The 22214-nt window shown below is 35.9% G+C and overlaps 1 protein-coding gene across 1 annotated transcript in view; it reads right to left on the bottom strand.

The window, feature by feature from the left end:
- HBP1 (HMG-box transcription factor 1) overlaps window positions 1–16425 on the bottom strand; it is a 172918-nt gene extending 156493 nt beyond the window's left edge. Inside the window, exons 1-2 of the mRNA XM_053719176.1 lie at window positions 16356–16425; window positions 786–969 (exon numbers count right to left, since the gene is read on the bottom strand). Coding sequence (XP_053575151.1) covers window positions 786–969; window positions 16356–16370 — 199 coding nt within the window. The 5' untranslated portion in view covers window positions 16371–16425. The remainder of the gene's footprint in view (window positions 1–785; window positions 970–16355) is intronic.
- Between the last annotated feature and the right edge of the window lie 5789 nt (window positions 16426–22214).

Below are 22214 nucleotides of genomic sequence, written 5' to 3'. Positions count from 1 at the left end.
ACACATATATACACACACATATGCACACACACATACACATACATACACACACACATATACATACATACATACACACACACACACATACATACATACACATATACACACACATACATACATACACATATACACACACATATACACACACACATTACATGTGAACGTTTACCAAGTTTTAAATAAATGTTTGTTTATGAATGATTTAAAACCGAATTTTATTTAAAAATGACCTGCAGAAAAATATTCACTACAAAAAATCTCATCGCAGAAAGTGAAAAAAAGTTCTGCTTCTGGGCAGGTTAGTAGCCTCGCTCCTGACATGGAGTTGAGTGAAGAAAACAGGCAACGAAACTCGTCAACGCTGATTGCTTATGGAGCTGCTAATATGAGTCAGGATGGTTTCGCAGAAAGACTCTCCCTGCATCTCCGGACTCTAACTTTCGCCCAGGCTCTCACTGAGAGGCTGACAGGACTACTTAAAACTCCAGTCCCACTGCAAAGAGTATTACCCTCCATAAGAGACTACTCCGAAACTCTGGCACTCCTCTGCCAAAAATAACTGGGAGGTATTTAAGCCTTTGGCTGGGGTGTATTTGCCTCCTCCTGGTGGCCAGGTTCTTAATCCCCAATAGTAATAAATGAAGCCGTGGACTCTCCTCCCCTTTAGATGGAAATAAAGCAAATCACATTTTTAGAACCACCTGGTTTTTTGTTTAAATAAAAAAAAAGATAATTTTGGATAATGACATTTGCTAATGTGTATGCATTTGTACAAAAATGCTTACCTAGTTCCATATGATCATCAGAAGATTCATAACCAGGTGACAATGGGAGATGTTCATTACATTTAAGCATCTCCAGTGGTTCATTAATTACTGTAGGTCTTGTTTCCATTACCAATTGGACTGTTTGCAAAGCATTGGGCATTTCTTTCGTCTTCACTTCCCACACCATATTATAGTAGTTCAGCTGACCACACCAAAAGAAAAAAAAAAAAAAAGTGTTAGAAAACATTTTTATTAAAGATAGGTTGATTATAACAGTTAAAGGACATGAAACCCAAAATTTTTATTTCATGATTCAGATAGAGCATACAACCTAAACAACTTTCCAATTTACTTCTATTATCTAATTTGCGTCATTCTCTTGCTATCCTTTGTTGAAGAAGCAGCAATACACTACTGGAAACTAGCAGAATGCATTGGGTGAGCCACTAACATGACGCATATATGTGCAGCCAACATTCAGCAACTCTGAGCCTACCTAGGTAACCTTTTCAATGGCGGATATCAAGAGAACAAAACAAATTCGATAATAGAAGTAAATTGGAAATTGGTTTTATGTCCCTTTAAGTTAGTGAAAGAACAACAACAGAAGACATTTTAATTTCTCAATCTCAACAATGTTTAAACAGTTTACAAAAAAAAGTAACCTGCTACATTATTTCTCATTATACTAAAATCACAATAAAAACCCTACAAGTCTAAGACCAAAGAATAAATGAAGTTACTGTTGCACATTTGTTTCTCAGAAAATAATAACACATTACTAAACACTCTAGAAAACTGGCTCTAGATCAGGGGCCGATACATTTATATGAAACACAGAAGATATACACACAATTTCCAGAGCCTGAGTGATTGTATTCTTTTACATAAACTTCTATATACAAAGTCATGAGCCACTGTTAGCTGGCTCCTGGGCTTTGCCAAGCACTCTAAATTAGGATGTCTGGACATGATTCTTACGGTACTTACCTGCCTAGGAGTATTTCAGAGAATAAGAGATGAAAGCAAAACTAGTTCCAGATACTCTACAAATAACTGATAATATAAATAACAGACATATGATTTATAAAAGAGAAAAGGATGCTAAATAGTGTAAATTTGGAATTTTAGGCATTTAAGAAGTAAATCCAAATTATTTTTTGCCTTTCATTAAAAAGGACAGTGCACTATAAAATTGGATTTCCCTTAACATGTTCCCAAAGACTTGTTATAGCAGCTGCAGAGTATAAAATGTATGAAAAATTACTCCTTTCAGTTTCTTTTTGTAAATTATATAGCTGGATTCGCTCTTTTAAAACCATAACCGATCAAAAATAGGCTAAGCTTGCAAGACATCAGACATCCTTATCTTATCACTCAAATGCTTCCCTGTTTTCTGCTGGCTGTGTTTACATAGATTGTTAATAGCCTGTACTTAAACCTTTCATGCTGGCTTTAATTTGTCTACATCGTAACAATGTTCCGATGTAAACAAATTTAAATCACGCAATTGTGAGATTTCAATGATGGAATCGGGTCAGGGGGTGCGCCCACAGCGCAAGGCACAACCACCATAAAACGATCCCATTCGGTAAGCGCTGTTGGCTTCATTACCGCCAAATGGCTAGGACATTCCATGCCATCCTAACGGCGCTAAAGCCGAGCAGGAAAAGTTAAGTATAGAATCGTTCAGTATAGGAATACCACAGGCAAAAAATGCTGATAATAAGGCAAAGGTGCTATGTGTAAACATTTTAATACACTTCAACAAGTAAAATGGATCATTGGGAACAAAATAAAGAGGAGACAACTGTTTGGTCAAACTGTCCCTTTAAATAGTAAGATACACCCTGGAACAGCAATACAATGTTCTACAAGTCTATCTAGTAATAAATTAGTTATTATCCTATATTTAACAGACTGAAAATCTCTGGACTGAGTTGATATAATAAAAGCTTTCAAAATAGGGTTGATAAGATAGAAAAGGTGTTAAATAAATGAAGAATTTATTTCTGTAAGAACTAAGTTCAAAGAAAGAATGGATTTTGAGGTTGGGGCATAGCCGGTTTCGAACAATGAATAATTCAACTACCCTTTTGGTAAAGTATCAGACTAACTTAGATGAAAGATCCCCATTTCCTTTTTGGTCTCATTCCCATATTTTAGAAGTTTCAAAATGATGCCTGTCGACAGTTTAAGACTAAAGGCCCTGCTCTATAGCTGCAGAATACTTCTGTACTTTGCAAACGAACGCGTGTTAGAAAACGCTAGTTTTTTTGTATTTTAGACGTGCGCCACTTGTATGCCCCTGGTGCTTGCGATCGCATGTTCTTTAGATTAGTAAACTATACCAGCATTTACTATTATTACATTTCTAGGCACAACATAAAGAAGAAATGAGAGGGGGGTTATGAAAAGGATACTTTTTATTTCAATGACAGGACATTTACAGTGCATGTACTGATGTAAGATTTACTATCATGACTAAATGTATATACATTCTTATTAGACCACTGCAGTATTTATTTATAATCACTACATAGTTACTGTTTTTACATCTATTTTCGTTTATCTTACAATATTAAAGGGACATGAGCCCATTTTTTCTTTTATGATTTAGATAGAGAATACCATTTTAAATAACTTTACAATTTACCTCTATTATCTAATTTGCTTCATTAGCTTCTCACAATATCCTTTGTTGAAAAGCATAGCTAAATAGGCTCAGTAGCTGATGATTGGTGGCTGCACATAGATGCCTCGTGTGATTGGCTCATCCATGTGCATTGCTATATCTTAATTATATAATAGAAGTAAATTGGAATGTTGTTTAAAATTGTATTCTCTATCTGAATTATGAAAAACATTTTGGTTTGCATGTCCCTTTAAAAGGACAGTAAAGTCAAAATCAAACCTTCATGATTCAGATAGAGCATGCAATTTTAAACAACTTTCCAATTTACTTCTGTTATCAAATATGCTTTGTTCTCTTGGTATCTTTTATTGAAGAGTAAAGTAAAACTAGGTAGGTTCATAAGAGCTCAGGACTGTGCACGTGTCTTTAGTACTCTATGCCAGCAGTGTTTTGCAACATTATTTGTAGCTTTGTTATACAATGTCACAAAACACTGCTGCCATAAAAAATGCTGTGAAAACAAAGCAAATTTGATAACAGAAGTAAATTGGAAAGTTGACTTTACTGTCCCTTTAAACATAAAAAAGTGATTGTGTTTTTTTTTACTAATATGAGATAACAGAATTGCTATAAAGTTCGCAAATGATGCACAATTCTAAAAGGAAAAACAAGTAACCAGCAGAGAGAGCATTAATGAGATTTACCAGGCTTCTGCAGCATCATGGGCAGTCGTGAACTAAAAGCATCAGAAACTTCATAGCCATGGGATGCAGGCTGCTTGTCTGGGAGACATTGTAAATGACTTATGAAGCTGTAATTTGTCGTTGTACATCACACTATAATTATTTATTACACAGGGAACCGAGGTGTATTTGAGATGTCTTTTTGTTGCACTCTATATGCTGTGTAGCAGTTACTAAACTCTTGGAATACAATATGCACTTTGCACTGGTTGGTGTTTTGTAAGCATTTGGCAGGCAATTTATGACTGAATAGCACAACCTATTTATTTTGCTGCTTATTTTGGCTCCTTTAAAGACAGCTGTATTGGGTTTATGTAAACTCACTGAAATTTTTAATTAAGCATTTTATGAAAAACAGTGTTTTGTATTGGCACATAAAGAGATGTTTCATTTAAATAAACAGATTTACATTACAAAGCATCATCATAGGTTTGTAAATGTTAGTGCCTCTATATGTAGCTTCTAGAACTAGGAGGAATGCAGGTGACTGTAAAACAATGCCATTGGTGTATAAAAATATAATTATTATTTATTTTTTTACTCGTCTTTGGTTATAGATTTGAACCTTTTTTGACAAAGAAAAAAGTTTGAAATGGTATAAATACAGGTATACCCCGCTCATACAGCGGGTTAGGGACTGGAGCCCCGCTGTAAAGTGAAACAAGGCAGTTTTAGCTTTATTTTCACTTGCCAGTGTGTTTAAAAACTTGTTTGAACTAACATATAGTGCTACGTTTAGTTTAACACTAGCACAGCACAGTATTCAATAAATACTGTACCTGTAAAATAGTGACAATGACTGTAGTACAATTTGCCAGACTATAGCACTGAGACACAGATTGCACCGTAATGCTGTAAACAGAGTGATCTAAGCATAACAAAATGGTGCCAGTCACTTTTCTCACAATCTCACGAAGATTACAGCACTGTTTCAAAATCCTTGGAGGTTGACCTTCAGCTCCACAAAGCGCTGTATTAGCGAAGCGCTGTAAAGTGAGGTATACCTGTATGTGGAAATGATGCATAAAGTGTAATGAATTGCTTCAACAACAGCACTTATAGTGCAATGCATGATACTGTAATGCAGACTTTTGCTAAGAATTGTACCCGTTTGCTGAGCTTTGGGTATGGCCCGCTCCATTACTGTGCAGTTTTTCATACTGTCCCCCGTGCCAACAAGCAGCGAGGAGTATGGTCCCATTGAGGTTAACAGCTCAGGTAATACAGCCTCTAGTTCTATTCCTATGGCCTTTAGCTTTTTTAATATATAAAAATAAAACAGCAGCAGCTTACAGGCACTGTACTATAAAACAAATGTATTCTTTTCAACTGTACCCCTAAAGGAGCGGCATACTGTAAAATTGTTTTCCCCTTAATGTGTTTCCAATGACTTATTACACCAGCTGCTAAATTTAAAATGTATGGGAAATTGTTCATTTAGGTTTATTTTTGTATATGAAGAGAACTATTCCTGCTGATGGACAGACTAACCCAGTAAAATAGGCTGAGCTTGTAGGGAGAGCAGACCTCATGTTCTTATCTGTCTATTTACACAAAGTGCTTATTTAAAGACCAATACAATGGAAACTTTTTATTTAAAGACCAATACAATGGAAAATTACTTTTTTAGTACCTCTCTTTCAGACACCCCCCAAACTTGCTTATGGGTTTTTCTTGAACCAGTACTTAAGAACTAAAATATTCTGTATAAGTGGGGATACAAAAACAAGCAAGAGCAGCTACTTTAAAGATAAAATAAAGGTAAAGGAGCTACATGTAAACTCCAGCAAGTCAAACTGATCATCAGGAACACATTAAAAGGGGAGAAAATGTTTAAGTACATTGTCCCTTTAATGTTAGTTACAACAGCTACTGAAAACAATGAAAATAGAAAGCTCTACGTTTTTTCAGCGGATACCAAAGACAGAGTATAAAGCTATCATCAATGGGGTAGAATAGCTTTAAGGCATATATAAGTACAAAAATAAGCACATTTCTTAACTACAGGTGGCCCTCGGTTTACGCTGGTTCAATTTCGCCGTTTCAGAATAACAACCTTTTTTCCAGTCATGTGACTGCTATTGAAAAGCTTCGGAAAGCAATGCAGTAATTAAAATAGCCAGTAGGTGGAGCTGTCCGTTTGTTTTGCAGCAAAGTCATGCAATTTAACAGCCTTAAATTGATCTTTGTACACAGATCAGACCAGATCTATATAGCAAAATTTAGCAGGCATTTCCCTATTATCTTCCTGTCCAGGAGCTTGAGGTGAGGGTGCCTAAGTGCTTTTTAATCACTGCAGATTGAAATGCATAGAATAGGTGCAGACCCAATATTATCTAACACGCTAACAATGCAGAGAACTGATTGCAGAAAAATGCAAGTAAAAAAAAATGTTTTTGTTCATTAAAAGGGACAGTCTACCATAAAAATATTGTTTTAAAAGATAGATAATCCCTTTATTACCCATTCCCCAGTTTTGCATAACCAACACAGTTATATTAATATACCTTTTACCTCTGTGATTACCTTGTATCTAGGAACCTTCTTCCAGCCCCCTGATCACATGACTGTGACTGTTTATTATCTATTGACTTGCATTTAGCATTGTGTTGTGCTAAATCTTAAATAACCCCCTGTGCCTGAACACAGTGTTATCTATATGGCCCACGTGTACTTTCTGTCTCTTTCTGTTGAAAAGAGATTTAAAAAGCATGTAATAAGAGGCAGCCCTCAAAGGCTTAGAAATTAGCATATGAGCCTACCTAGGTTTAGTTTAAACTAAAAATACCAAGAGAAAAAGGTAAATTTGATGATAAAAGTAAATTGGAAAGATGATTAAAATTAAAAGTCCTATATGAATAATGAAAGTTTAATTTATACTAGACTGTCCCTTTAAACTTAGTTTGATGATGATGCAGTCAGTTGTGTAATTATTTTATTAGGTGATGTTTAGCAAATGATTTTGTTCATTAAACTTAGTTTGATGAGGATGCAGTCATTTGTGTAATTATTTTATTAGGTGATGTTTAGCAAATGTTTTTGTTCATTAAACTTAGTTTGATGAGGATGCAGTCATTTGTGTAATTATTTTATTAGGTGATGTTTAGCAAATGTTTTTGTTCATTAAACTTAGTTTGATGATGATACAATCTATATTATTAGGTTTATAATGCTGTTTAGCATTTAAAGTCTTCATTTCAAAGCTTTAAAAATAATGTATTAGGTGTTACTTATGCCAATTTTGAGAGGGGCTTGGAACTCCCTCACTTCCCATTGACTTACATTATAAACTGAGTTTCAATTTACAACGGTTTTGATTTACAACCATTCCTCCTGGAACCTAACCCCGGCATAAACTGAGGGCTACCTGTACATTGTTTTGTTTTTTAAGATAAACATATTGTGCATACTCCTGGTGCTAAGCTCAAGAGGGGGAATGTATTATTACAGTGTTCTCCACAGAAAATGTTGCCAGCCGGGCGACATAAAGTAGCCGATGGCATTATTAAGTAGCCGGGTGGTATTGTGAAGTAGCCGGGTGGGGGCAATATTATATCATTTTCTGCTATTCAAAGTACAAATAGCATAATTTAACAAATATATTTAATGATAATGTAATCAATAAAAATTTAACATTTCTAATATTAGCTAATTTTAGCTTAAAGGAATAGAAAAGTCAAAATTAAAAACTTGTATAATTCAGATAGAGCATGTAATTTTAAGACATTTAAATTCATTTCTATTTTCAAATGGGCTTTGTTCTCTTGGTAACCCTTGTTGAAAAAGAACACACACATACCCTACACTAGTGGGAGCTGCTGCTAATTGGTGCCTGCACACATTTGTCTGTTGTGATTGGCTAACTAGATGTGTTCATCTTGCTGCCAGTAGTGCAATGCTGTTCCTTCAGCAAAGGATAACAAGAGAACAAGGTAAATTAGCTAATGGAAGTAAACTAGAAAGTTGTTTAATTATATGTTCTATCCAAATCATGAAAGAAAATGTTGGGGTTTCCCGTCTCTTTAATATTGGCTAAAATTTTAGACAGGTGCTGCACCCGCTAAAAAAAGTTCCAGAGGAGAACACCATTATTATTTGATAATAAATTGAGCAGTCTGTACTCATTACCCCTTTTATTGTGATTTAACTCTGAAAAATATTTTCACAAATTTTAACAAGATTGTAAATACTTCAGACTTAAAAAGACTAGCCATGCTACATTCTACACAGTTATAGTTTTATCACTATAATCCCTAATTGCCCACAGTAGAGGACAAAAAAAAAAAATACTCAAGAGGATTTTCAAATGTTTTTACTATCAAGACCATTTAAACGATTTACCTTTGTATTTTTATGCAGATATGGAACATAGTAGATGAGGTTGAAAAAAGACCGAAGTCCATCGAGTTCAACCTATACAAATCTAATATAGTTACAAAAAGCTCCAATTGAGCTTTAATTAATCCCACTAAAAGGTGACTCATTTAATACAAACAATCATATCCATGAATTTTGTTTCTAGTCAGAAATATATCCAAACATGTTTTTATAAATGTATCTAAGGCATTGGCATTCACTACCTCCTTTGGTAATGAGTTCCATAATTTTATTGCTCTTAGTGAAAAAACGTTTCTGTTGCAAGAGATTAAATCTCCTTTCCTCCAACCTTGCAGCGTTTAACTGTGGATATACAGTATAAGTTGCATGCCCATTTAAATACAATAGAACTGCATAATCAACAAGTGCATAAAAAAACAAGGCAATAGCACTTACTCTGAATTTTAAACGAGCAATACATTTTTTCTAACAAATTTCAAAATGTATTTTTCAGTTTGTTGTCCCCCTATATTAGTTGACAGTCATCAGCCAATCAACAACTCATATGTATACACTGTAAATTCTTGCACATGCTCAGTAGAAGCTGGTGCCCACAAAAGTGTGCATATACAAACAAACAATGGGCACAATGTGATAAGGGATGTAAATTGGAAAGTCTCTTACAACTACATGCTCTAACAATCACGAAAGTGTAATTTTGACTTTAGTGTCCCTTTAACTGCAAACCTTTTCCTCTCAATCTGCAGCTAAATAGTTAGTTTATGAATTTATTGGACCCTACTTTGATAGCAGCTTCTGAAGAATTAGAGCATTTTATTTTCTACATAAAAATGCATCTTACATTCAAAAAGGAACAAAAAAACAATGTACTGCTTGCTTCACTTATCTCAGCTTGGCTAAAAAGCAGAATAAATGAGTAGAGTAGCCAATGCTTTATAAGGCAAATAATTTATTTTATAAACAATGAAAATAAAGTGTTGCAAGAACTGAAGGAATGTTTTAGAAATGCCAATACCTGTGCCCAGTTGTAAACAGTCAAGCAGAATAAAAAAAAAAAAAGAGCAACTACTTTCCTTGAGTAATCTGCAGTCACCTCCAGTGGTTGAAAAGTTGTATCACAAGAATATTACTGAATGTTCAATTATGTCAGAGGAACTAAAACTTTATATTCTCTCAGTCTCTTATAGATATAAGACAGGTCTGCCCTTTGTGCAGGGCGAGAGGGGCACCTGCAGTGCCCAACAGGAGAAGGTGCAATGTACATTCTGTAAGTCGCTTATCATGAGGTCTTTATGCATAGAATCATTTATTTGCCAAGTATAATAAATACATTTAAAAAAAAAAAAAAACACACACATTATACAAGGATGTTTTTTTATGGTGCAAAGGTATCAGATGACAATGAACACAAATCGGCAGTAATATATATATATATATATATATATATATATATATATATATATATATATATATATATATATATATATTGTAGAGAAAATAACTCATTGTGTAAACCATTTACAAATCTAGACAAGTCAGATTTGTAAATGGTTTACACCGAGATATTTTCTCTACATTTTGGATTTAGTGGAGGATTTTAAACTCACTTGTGTGTGTAATTTATCATACACAAAGTGAAATAAGAGAAGTATTCCTGTTTGCTATTTTAATAGCCTGGATTCAGAAAATGGTTTGTCCAAGTTCATAAAACTCTCAACCTAAAATAGATAATCTGATAACATTTTCCAACTTTCTTATCGACCCTGGAAAAGTAAAATGAAGTTGACACCCAATGACTCACTCACTATTCGGGGTATTTTCTCCTTTAATGATAATGTAGCACAGCTATACTAAGTTAAAATAGAGGATCATAAAACAGATTTGATTAGGCTGAATAAATACAAGTTAACAGTTTTTTTTTTTAAACTGACTAAAATGTTTAAGTCGCTTTAAAGTGAATGTAAATTTTGATGCTAAAGTGCCCGGTTTTTAAAACTTCGATTAAAAACAGGGGCACTTTAATTCATAAAAATTTTCATTTCACTCCTGTTGTGAAAAAAAAAAAAAAAAACTTACCTTTTAATCTTCACAGCAGCTCCAGCTTCCTCCACCTGTTTCAAAGCCTCTTCCTGGGTCTAAAATGAGGCATCGGCTTCCTCCAATCACAGCAGTGAATCAGACACTGAATCCCCCGGGGGGAAGCTGTGATTGGAGAATGACCTATCAATCATTTCTGACATCAGAAATGGCTTGTGAGACCGGAGAAAGCTGGAGCTGCTGTGAAGTTTAAAAGGTAAGTTTTTTGTCACAACAGGAGTGAAATGTAAATTTTTATGAATTAAAGTGCCCCTGTTTTTAATCGAAGTTTTAAAAACCGGGCACTTTAGCATCAAAATTTACATTCACTTTAAAGTGAAAGTCAATCCTAGCGTTGTACAAACACTAGGATGGACTATTGAAACAAAGGGGACTTTAATTCATGAGTTAGAAGATACTTCATGTAGAAAGCTCCTTTATTTGTTTTAACCGATTGCCGTTCTTAGGATTGACTTTCACTTTAAGTACAAAAGTTGTTGAGACTTTTTAAATTATAATAAAAATATTAACATCCCAATTCAAAATCACGTTGAATTGCTGTGCCAAGGAGTGTGTCTGATGTAACTCTGTCTACTACGAAATCTTTAATTTTCAGAGAAGGAGGAGATGGAGACTTTTTTCTAAAATCAGTTACCATCTCTTTAATTTTATGAACATTTAACCAGCCTGTCTACTTCCATGTTATAGCTCAATTTATCTTCATCTGAGATAAACCCAATCAGAGTAGTGTTGTCTGCTAAATTCAATAATTTCACAGATTCATTTGCAGAAGTACAATGGTAGATATAAGGAATAGAGCAAGGGAGGGTAAACACAAACCTGTGGGACACCAATATTGAGAAGACGGGTCAGAAATCAGCCCATTCACTTTAACAAATTGTTTCAAATTGGTAAAAAAGCCATTGGCATATGGAAAAAGGGCTCATTAAATGGTTTAACAAAAAGTTATCAGGAATAGAATTAAAAGCAGAACCGATATCCACAAATAAAACTCAGACATAGGTGCAAGGATATGATGTAAAAAACAGATTAAATCGTATCATCCACAGATCTATTAGATCTGTATGAAAACTGTAGGGGATCTAGGAGGGTGTCAGCTAGGGCTGGGCGATATGGGGGGGGTGGGGGGGGGGAAATCACGATCTTTTAATAAAAATAAAAAAAAATAAAAAAACGTGATTGCGATTTTCTTATAAATTACTATAACACCTTAATTTTGCACATGTGGACTGGTGTCACTGTAGCATTAGAGTGGCCCATCGGAATTAAGCACCGACACGACACCAGCTTTCTCCATTACTGGCAGTGCTGTCGGATGGATCATGATACTTCCTGTTCTGTCACTACAGTTCCTGTGAGCCCCACGTCTTCACATCTGAGGGAAAATATTAACTTGTTCTGTTTAAAATGCACTCAGGTCCCTGGGAGGCAGCTTAGAAAATCCTATTTCAAATTAAAACACAGTGCATAATAAAGCGGTACTGTATTAGCGTTTTAGCCTCTCAGCTGCCTCCCAGGGACCTCAGTGCATTTTAAACATTAGAACAAGTTAATATTTTCCCTCAGAAGTGAAGACGTGGGGCTCACAGGAACTGTAGTGACAGAACAGGAAGTATCATGATCCATCCCACAGCACCACCTGTAATGAAAAAGCTGGTGTCGTGTCGGTGCTAAATTCCGATGGGCCACTCTCATGCTACAGTAACACCAGTCCACCAATCACCTGCTAGAGACACCTCCTTCCCAGTCTATGTCCCGCCCCTCCTCCCGGGACCATCCCAGGAAAGCTGACTGCTCAGAGGGAGAGACACGTCACGTGTGCACTCAGGATCTTCTCTTCAGTCGCCGCTAAGCCTGTTCACATGGGGTGAGTGATGTCACTTCTGGGCGGGGCTAAAAATTGCGTACTCTCGCGGTTTAAAACCGCAACCATGATTAATCATGCAGCCATAGTGTCAGCCAGGGCTTATAGATGGCACGGTATAATTCTTCCAAAGCATTTCATAACAACAGATGTAAGAGCAACCGGCCTGGAATCATTCATGCTCAAAAACTCTTGTTTCTTCTGAATAATAATTGAAGATTGGTTAAAATGATCAGTAAATATGGTGCAAGTTGGACAGCACAATGTTTCAATGTAGCAGGAGAAATATTGTCAAGGCCTGGTGCTTTCTTAGGCTTCTGTCTTTTTAAAATATAGGAGTTTACTTATGGTTCGGTGACAGAAAAATATCGACTTCAGATTTCAAGTCAGAGATAATTACAGCAGGCCTCAGCTTGTCAAATCTAGAGTAGAAGTGATGTTGTTATGGTATCAGAAGGTGTAATATAGTTATTCTTTATAAAAGGTAACACAATGTTTGGACAGGGACCATGGCATACAAGGGGTGGGGAATAAGAGTGCTGGGCTGAGGGACCCTACAAATTTGTCTTGCGCAGGGCTCCACAAATGCTAAGGGCTTTGATTATAGCTATATAGGGTGGAAGCAGTTACACTTGGCAAAAAAGGGTTAATAAAAAACAACAACTATGTGAATATTTAGGCGAGTGTCCATATATCTTGATGGGTTTTTTTTACCCTTCTACCTCATTTACAGAGCAACATGCTGTACCAATTCATGATTAATATATGACAATTATAATTTAACAGAGTTGCTTTACTGCAGAGCCATTATTCTTGTGTGTACTGAAACCATTAAAAGCTACAGATACTACTTACTCTAAACCACAGGTTTCTAATATTTATTACACCATCTGCATACTGGGACAATTCATAATAAACTGCAGATTTTGTTTATATGCAACCACAATACAAAGGCAATAGTAACATAATATAAAAATTAAGATTTTTTTGGTTGGTTCATTATAACAGTCAAAATTTAGAACGTTTATTGCCAAATATAACAACAATTTCCTGTAACACCCCTGAAAGTCCCAACATCCTATTTAAGGATCACTTTAGCAAGTACCATGTGCTCCATTTTTGGTTCTCCGACATTTATATCAAATAAAAAACAATTTAAACTCTAAGATATTGGATACCATATTCAATTTAAACTGGCAATAGGTTAAAGAGATTTTAAAAGACAGTTAAAGGGACACTGAACCCAAATTTTTCTTTTGTGATTCAGAAAGAGCATGCAATTCTAAGCAACTTTCTAATTTACTCCTATTATCAAATTGTCTTCATTCTCTTGTTATCTTTATTTGAAAACCAAGAAAATAATTTTAGATGCCGGCCCATTTTTCTTAAACAACCTAGGTTGTTCTTGTTGATTGGTGGATAAGTTCACCCACCAATAAACAAGTACTGTCCAGGGTTCTGAACCAAAAATTAGCTGGCTGCTTAGATGCCTTTTTTTAAATAAAGATAGCAAGAGAATGAGGAAAAAATTATAATGGGAGTAAATTAGAAAGTTGCTTAAAATTGCATGCTCTATCTGAATCAAGAAAGGAAAAAAAAATTGGTTCAGTGTTTCTTTAAGTCAAAATTATACTTTCATGATTCAAATAGCGTATCTAATAATGAATGTAGCAATGTTACACATAGTTGCAAACTCTGCAGCCACATAGTCCTAAAAATAACATGCATACCCATGAGCCTATTTAAGTTTACTCTTCAACAAAGGATACCAAAAGAACAATGCAAATTTTATAATAGAACAATTTTAAAAAATGTATGCATTATCTAAACCTTAAAAGTTTAATTATGACTTTACCGCTTCTTTGAAAGAATGTGCAAATAAAAATGAAACTTACAAAACAATCTGTATTCCTGAACTTTATAAATAAAGTGTTTGGTACGGTTTACTGATACATAATTATTGTATTATACAAGACAGATACACTATTTATATCTGTGTGTTACTCAGGTTAATTACATTTATTATATAAAAGATTTCAAACCCAATCAAATCACTTCCCCACCCCCACTTCTGCTGTAAAAAGAGCACACATTAGTCAATACAAGGAAAGAGTTCAGTGAATGAGTCACTATTAGCAGCAGGCAGCTGAGAGTGCTTTGGGTGGGGGCCTCAGTGAGGCACTGGATGAAGAAACTGAAACCACAGAGAATGAAGAGAGGAAACACGGCCCAGTACCGAGTCCACTAGAGGCTACCGTCACGTGACAAGCCCGAGCTTGTTTATAAACTGTGCCTGAAACGCATGCGCAGATCTCCCTCATTCATTCTCTTCTGACAGCTTATACAATGACCTCAGTTACTGCTCTTCACTAACACCCATAAGAAAACACTGATCCAGGTACCAAGACTAAACTAACTTAACCTCTAAACTGCCAATGAATGTGCTGCAGCTATCTAGGAGTAGGCAAGGTGTTAATTCTGTATCTTTATACGCACAGCTAAAAATAAATAAAATGGATAATACATGAGTTAATTTGATACACACACAGAAAATTAAACTATCTAAAGCAAAAGTTGTGGGGCCTCCGCATTCCTAAAAGTAAGTTATGGAAACTAAGAAGTGCCTGTGGGGGATCAAAGCCCCAAACCGCCCCCCCTCCCCAAAAGAATGACAAGCAGCTGTTTTAAGCTGTAAACCAGCAGAGGGCGCCCGCACTTTCCATCTACATAACAGTGCAAAGTGAGAAACAAAACAACCCAAGAATGAATAACAGGCTTCAAATACAGCTAAAGCCACTGTGACAACAGGAATCCTCTACAATAAATGACCAATATCATATGTGGTTGCAAGGACTGAAGTGGAGATATAGTTGATAAATAATACACTTTAGTAATCAAATCAATTGAAATAAATAGCAAATTCAAAGTAAATAATTTCGAAAAATCACTATTATTAGAGACCTCTAAAAGTGAATGTGAAATAATAATCAGACTTTAGAGAACAAATCTAAGAGGGATTTGAGCTTTTTTCTTACACCATCTTGATATACATCAATGTCAAGAGAACACAGAAGCCTCCATATCCTGTGCAGTATAACAGGGGACAATGGTAATTAACTACTTGGTAACGACACAGGAAACTACAGCAACCTCACCCACAACGAAAATGGGTTAATTCAACGTAAAATAATATTATAGCTGTGCCCTGTGGCAATGAATAATTATTCATTTTAAACTCGATATTACATTGATTTTTATGGTTTTATTCGCAAAAGAAAGTGCCAGAGAAACACACACGATTGTCAAAAGGGTTAATAATTGTGGTTTTTATTTGGGGATAATTGATCTTAACCTCTTTTGCTGGCCCCCTCCCCCAAAAGGAATTTACTTATTGCCAAGCAGCCAAAGGGTTAATAACCGAGATAGAAACGTTTTAATTCAATCGAAAAATACCCGTTTACCGAATGATATGCGTGTTTTAATGCAACTTTAATTCAATAAATAGAATAGAAAAAGTGAATTGGTGCAGTGACTCAGTGGGATTCGTCACTAAGCCCTTCAGTATTATTGAATGGCCGGAGATAAACAGCTGTGATAGAACAGCACAGTAAATAAACATAAAACTTCCATAGGGCGGATTCATCTGACTTTTCCCTCACGGGTTACGAGTTTGGCAGGGCTCGGAAATGAATGAACGACGCTCCAAACACGAAAAAAACAACAGCAGCGCCGATAAAAACAATGAACGTCACAAACGGAATCTGTGTACAACTAGCTTAGCCACGGCCGCTCTCACCCGGACACATTCACACATGAGCCGAAGTCACTAGACTTTCTTCCTTCCCATCCCAGTAACATTCCTCAGAATTGTCATTGCCACTTATCGTCGGAAAGTTACTTTCTCTACTTACCAAACCAGTCGCCATTACCTAATCTCTAACCTCTTAAAACCCATTTAGGGTAGTATGTACAAGGCAGTGCGTAATTCTATTGGTTTATTCTCATGTCATTCATCTCATATACACTTGTTATTGGATAAAAGTTACGCCCGTTAGTCATTGGTTAAGGCCAGTAAAAATATGCTTTTACTGTATTGGTTAATGTATTTGACAATCAACCATGTTCTTATCATCTTATTGGCTAACTTCGGAATGTTTTGCCAATATTGACAGCGGACTTCTCACTCAATTATTTGTGGGAAATGTAGTTTATAGTGCTTCTCTTTCTTGGTTATATCAACTATCGATAAAATAGCATTTTAACTACAAATCCCATCAAGCATAGCGTGTCGGGCTACTGGTTGTAAACAAGAGTCACAGGGACACGTGTATCATATTCTGTTTGGTATTTAATTATGATTGTTCTGCAAGAGGGCGCTGGTTAAACATTCATTTTTTCCATTTCCATGTAGAGTAGCGGATTTTTAATGGAATAACAGTTACTTGGTTTATTGGACGTATACATAATACAATTTAATTATATGTTTCTTCTGGTGTTATACATTGCTTTATCAATTGATACTTTTTAATTGCGTTTCAATAAATCTTTTTTTAACTAAATCAATGTATGTTTCCACACTGTGATTGCTTTGGGGAGGAATAAATGCACTCTTCAACCTTAATTGTGACAAATTAAATGTAGCTCTTACTTTATTGCTTTTTGAACTGTATCTGTTATAATTGGATTAGCCATAAAACTTTTAAGCCTTAAATTCCTGAAAAAACGGTATAAATCCTTATTCAGTTTGAAAAAGTCACAGTCTTTTTTAGGGCAAAATGATACACCCATATTTAATGTTGACAGTTCATCTTGCGACAGTTCTATATTAGAGATATTTACCACATTAAAGTGGATGGCTGTTGAAGTCCCGCTTGAAGGATCCATCCAGCCGGCGAAGTCCTCATCCATCCGGCAAGAAGTCCTCATCCATGCGGCAAGAAGTCTTCATTTAGGTAGCCTCTTCTATCTTTATCCAGCCAGCGAAGTCCTCATCCATGCGGCAAGAAGTCTTCATCCAGGCGGCCTCTTCGATCTTCATCCAGATCTTCATCTATTGGCTAATTCGAATTAGCCAATAGAATGAGAGAGCTGCTTCAATCCTATTGGATGATTTGAATAGCCAATAGGATTTTAGCAGCCCTATTTCCTATTGGCTGATTCAAATCTTTCAGCCAATAGGAATGCAAGGGACGCCATCTTGAATTGCGACCCTTGCATTGAAAATTCAGTTTATGGCAGAGACCGAAAGAAGAGGAGCTTCGCATCAGATGTCTTCAGGATGGACCCGCTCCGCGCTGGCTGGATGAAGATCGAAGAGGCCGCCTGGATGAAGACTTCTTGCAGCATGGATGAGGACTTCACCGGCTGGATGAAGACTTCTTACTGCATGGATGAGGACTTTGCCGGCTGGATGGATCCTTCAAGCGGGACTTCAACAACTGTAAGTGGATCGTCTTGGGGTTAGTGTTAGGTTTTTTTAAGGGTTTTGGGTGGGGTTTTTTTTTAGTTTAGGGTCTGGGCAGTAAAAGAGCTAAATGCCCTTTTAAGGGCAATGCCCATACAAATGCCCTTTTCAGGTCATTGGTTAGCTTAAGTTATTTTATAGTTAGGGTTTTTATTTGGGGGGTTGGTTGTGGGGGTGGTGGGTTTTACTGTTGGGGGGGTGTTTGTATTTTTGTAACAGGTAAAAGAGCTGATATCTTTGGGGCAATGCCCCACAAAAGACCCTTTTAGGGGCCATTGATAGTTTATTGTAGGCTAGGGTTTTTTTCATTTTGGGTGGGCTTTTTTATTTTGATAGTGCTATTAGATTAGGTGTAATTTTTTAGTTTTGATCATTTGTTTGTTATTTTGTGTAATGTATATTTTTAGGGGGTGTTTTTTTTAATAGTAAAAGAGCTGGTTATCTCAGGGCAATGCCCTACAAAAGGCCCTTTTAAGGCCCCCCAAAAAGGCCCTTTTAAGGGTCCTTGCTAGTTTGGGGGGTGTTTTTTAAGGGTATTAGAATAGGATTAATCTTTTAGTTGTTGTTGATAATTTCTTTTTTTTGTAATGATAGTTTTTTTTTATTTTTTGTAATGGTAGGTTTTTCATTTTTGGTAATGTTAGGTTTTAGTGTAAGGCAGGTTAGGTTTTATTTCACAGGTAAGTTTGTATTTATTTTAACTAGGTAGTTAGTAAATAGTTAACAACTATTTACTAACTAGTCTACCTAATTAAAATAAATACAAACTTACCTGTGAAATAAAAATAAAACCTAAGCTAGCTACAATGTAACTATTAGTTATATTGTAGCTAGCTTAGGTTTTATTTCACAGGTACGTATGTATTTAGTTTTAAATAGGAATTATTTAGTTAATAATTGTAAATTTAATTTAGATCTAATTTAATTATGTTAAAGTTAGGGGGTGTTAGGTTTAGGGGTTAATATAGTTTAATTTAGCTTGTTGCAATGTGGGGGGACAGGCGTTTTAGGGGTTAATAGGTGTATTTAGTTAATAAGTGTACATTTAATTTAGCTATATGTGTAGTATGTTAAAGTTAGGGTTACGTTAGGGTTAAGGTTACAGTAGGGTTAGGTTTAGGGGTTAATATAGTTTAATTTACCTTGTTGCGATGTGGGGGGCTGGTGGTTTAGGAGTTAATAGGTTTAATTAGTTAATAAGTGTAAATATAATTTAGCTATATTTGTATTATGTTAAAGTTAGGGGGTGTTAGGGTTACGTTAGTGTTAGGTGTAGGGGTTAATATAGTTTAATTTAGCTTTTTGCGATGTGGGGGGCTGGCAGTTTAGGGGTTAATACATGTTGTATAGTGGCAGCGATATCGGGAGCGACATATTAGGGGTTAATAACTGTAGGCAGGTGTCAATGATGTCAGGAACAGCAGATTAGGGGTGTTTAGACGTAGGGTGTTAGGTTTAAACAGTATTTTAATTTCCCCATAGACATCAATGGGGCTGCGTTACGGAACATTTGTTTCTGCGATCACAGGTGTTGATGTCTATGGGGAAATCATGCACGAGCATGTCTCAGCAGCGCTCTGATTGTGTGCGGTATGGAGCTCAACGCAACCATATTGCACGCAAAAGGCGTATGTTTGAGAACTTGTAATAGCAGCGCTATAGAAAATTAAATAACGTAACTTTTGTTGAGTTCTCTCTAATAGCGCTCAAAACTCGTAATCTAGCTGTTTATTATTTGAGCTCCAGAGCACAAATGCTCTACTGAGACCTAGCTGAACACATCAGGTGAGCAAATGATAAGAGGCATATGTGCATAACCAACAAACACCAGCTAGATCCTAGTAATGCGTTGCTGCTCCTGTGCCTATCTAGTTATGCTTTTCAACAAAGGATACCAAGGGAACAAAGTAAAATTGAAATAATTAAATGCTGTATCTGTAGAGGGAGTGCTCTCTTTCTCCCTCCCTCTCCCCCTCTCTTTTGAGCTCTCTCTCCCCCTCTTTTGTGCTCTCTCCCACTATTTTGTGCTCTCTCTCTCCCCCTCTTTTGCCCTCTCTCTCCCTTTAAAGGCCATTAAATTCCAATATTTCCTATCACGCATATGAAAGATGTGCAAGGTAACCCTTATGTATCAGGGTATTTTGCATGTTAAATGCACATTGTACACTATATTTTTCTTGGCATAAATGTTTTGTAGATAATCCATTTATATAGCACATCTGGGAGTGTTTTTATAAAAAATGTATAGTTTTGCTTATTTTTTTAAGAACATTGTGCTGATTTTCAGACTCCTAACCAAGCCCCACAGTGCCAGATGTATAAACGCGTTTTCAGACTCCTTCAGGTTCCTGTTTATGCTAACAGTCTTTTCATATTCAGGGAAAGGGGGAGGTGGGGAGTGTCTTCTCTTTTTGTTTACCCAGCCCCTTTCACTGGGTGTTACAGCTAACCTCACATCAACAGTGCTAAACTGGGAGCTTTCTAAGTAAGTTTGTAAAAGGTTTTATACTGTATTTTTAGATCATTATCTGTGCATATTATTCTTTCTTTTTTTAAAAAAAATAGTTTTTATTGAGGTAGCAGTAATATACAGAATCAACTCTTACAGATTTCATAGCAACACGCCTATCAACTTACATAGGTTTTTAAATATCTAGTACAGAAGGCATGTCTTAAAGACCGGAAATAGTATCTTATCCTAAACAGTAGGAGAATATAACAAGCCATGCGTAAAGGGCTGGATTGGCCTACCAGGATACCAGGGGATTTCCCGGTGGGCTGCATCAGCTGGGGCTGGAAAGCTGCAATTTAAAGGGGTGATTAATGAATGCTATTGGGAAGTAGGGTTGCTATATAACATTAATTTGACATTTTTATTTAATACAAAGTAATATAATTTAATTCTGAAAAATATATTGGGAAATCCCAGTAATCCCCTTTGAGAAAAATGGGGCACATGAATTCTACCGACTCAACAGAAAATAGGGCTGATCTTCATATTTTTCCAGGGCTTATTTTTATTCCCAGTCCGGCCCTGTGATGCGTAGCACCTCATTTTCTATATATATACATTTTAGCTCGGACAACCAAGAATAAATTAACTAATAGTTATCATACGGCCTAACTTACATGTAAAGGTTCCAAGAAAAACCAAAGGTAGGCCTTTAGGTGTCCCTACTATTCACATCAGAACATGAAACAGTTAAACAAGAGAATTACTAGTACAAATTCTGTACATTATATCATATCATAAATCCCCCTCAAAATATATCAAAGCCTATGTGGAATGTACCTCATGTGTAAGTTAGCAGCCACTCTTGGGCCACGGGTGTTAAAAATAGCTATAAGGTATATATAGGGGGTTATGCCAACAGGGACCCTCTAGGGCCCAACATATTAATAACATTCTATATAAACATATGTGCTGATCTTATATTGAATAACTAGTCCTCCAGGTTATACATACAAATTAGACATACCCCAACTAAAGATTAATGGCCACACTTGGACCCCTATTTCTGAGCTTAAAGGGCCACTAAACCAAAAATCTTTCTTTCATGATTCAGATAGAGAATAGAAATTTAAACAACATTACAATTTACTTCTATTATTTATTTTGCTCAATTTTTTAGATATCCTTAGTTGAAGAAAAAGCAATGCACATGGTGAGCCAATCACATGAGGCTTCTATGTGCAGCAACCAATCAGCAGCTCCTGAGCATATCTAGATATGCTTTTCAGCAAAGAATATCAAGAGAATAAAACAAATTAGATAATATAAGTAAATTAGAAAGATGTTTAAAATTGCATTCTCTTTCTAAATCATGAAAGAAAAAGTGTGGGTGTCATGTCCCTTTAAACAAGGGGTAGATATTAGGGGGAGTATTTACAGGGCCACTCTTGGGCCCATTCTGGTAAAGCTACATAATAGAAGATATGTAGGCCACTTTTGGGCCTTTAAAAATGATTCAGTCCAGCATACATCTTAAGTACTATTCGCGGTATATACACATGTACACGTACAACTCTTGGGCCCTGAATAAAAATAATATACAAATGGTAAACAAGTATTCCCTTAAAATATATAGGAGTTAGAGTAAGGTGTGCCCCCATTAAGGAAGCATAAACGTGTTTAGTTAATTATTTTAAGTAAGGGGTATGTGCTGGGACATCTAATGGTATATGTACCAGTACCTGCAGGTACCCAACACCAATACCTATTTGCTAGCAAAATGTTGATAAGAGAAAATGAAATCAGTCTCACATAAACACCAACTGTAGGTTGTAGGAGTAATGTCCCGTGCAG

This window comes from Bombina bombina, chromosome 6, assembly GCF_027579735.1.
Source record: "Bombina bombina isolate aBomBom1 chromosome 6, aBomBom1.pri, whole genome shotgun sequence".
NCBI classification, from domain to species: Eukaryota; Metazoa; Chordata; class Amphibia; order Anura; family Bombinatoridae; genus Bombina; species Bombina bombina.
Note: the sequence above shows the minus strand (reverse complement) of the source record. Positions and strands in the feature narration are given on the sequence as shown.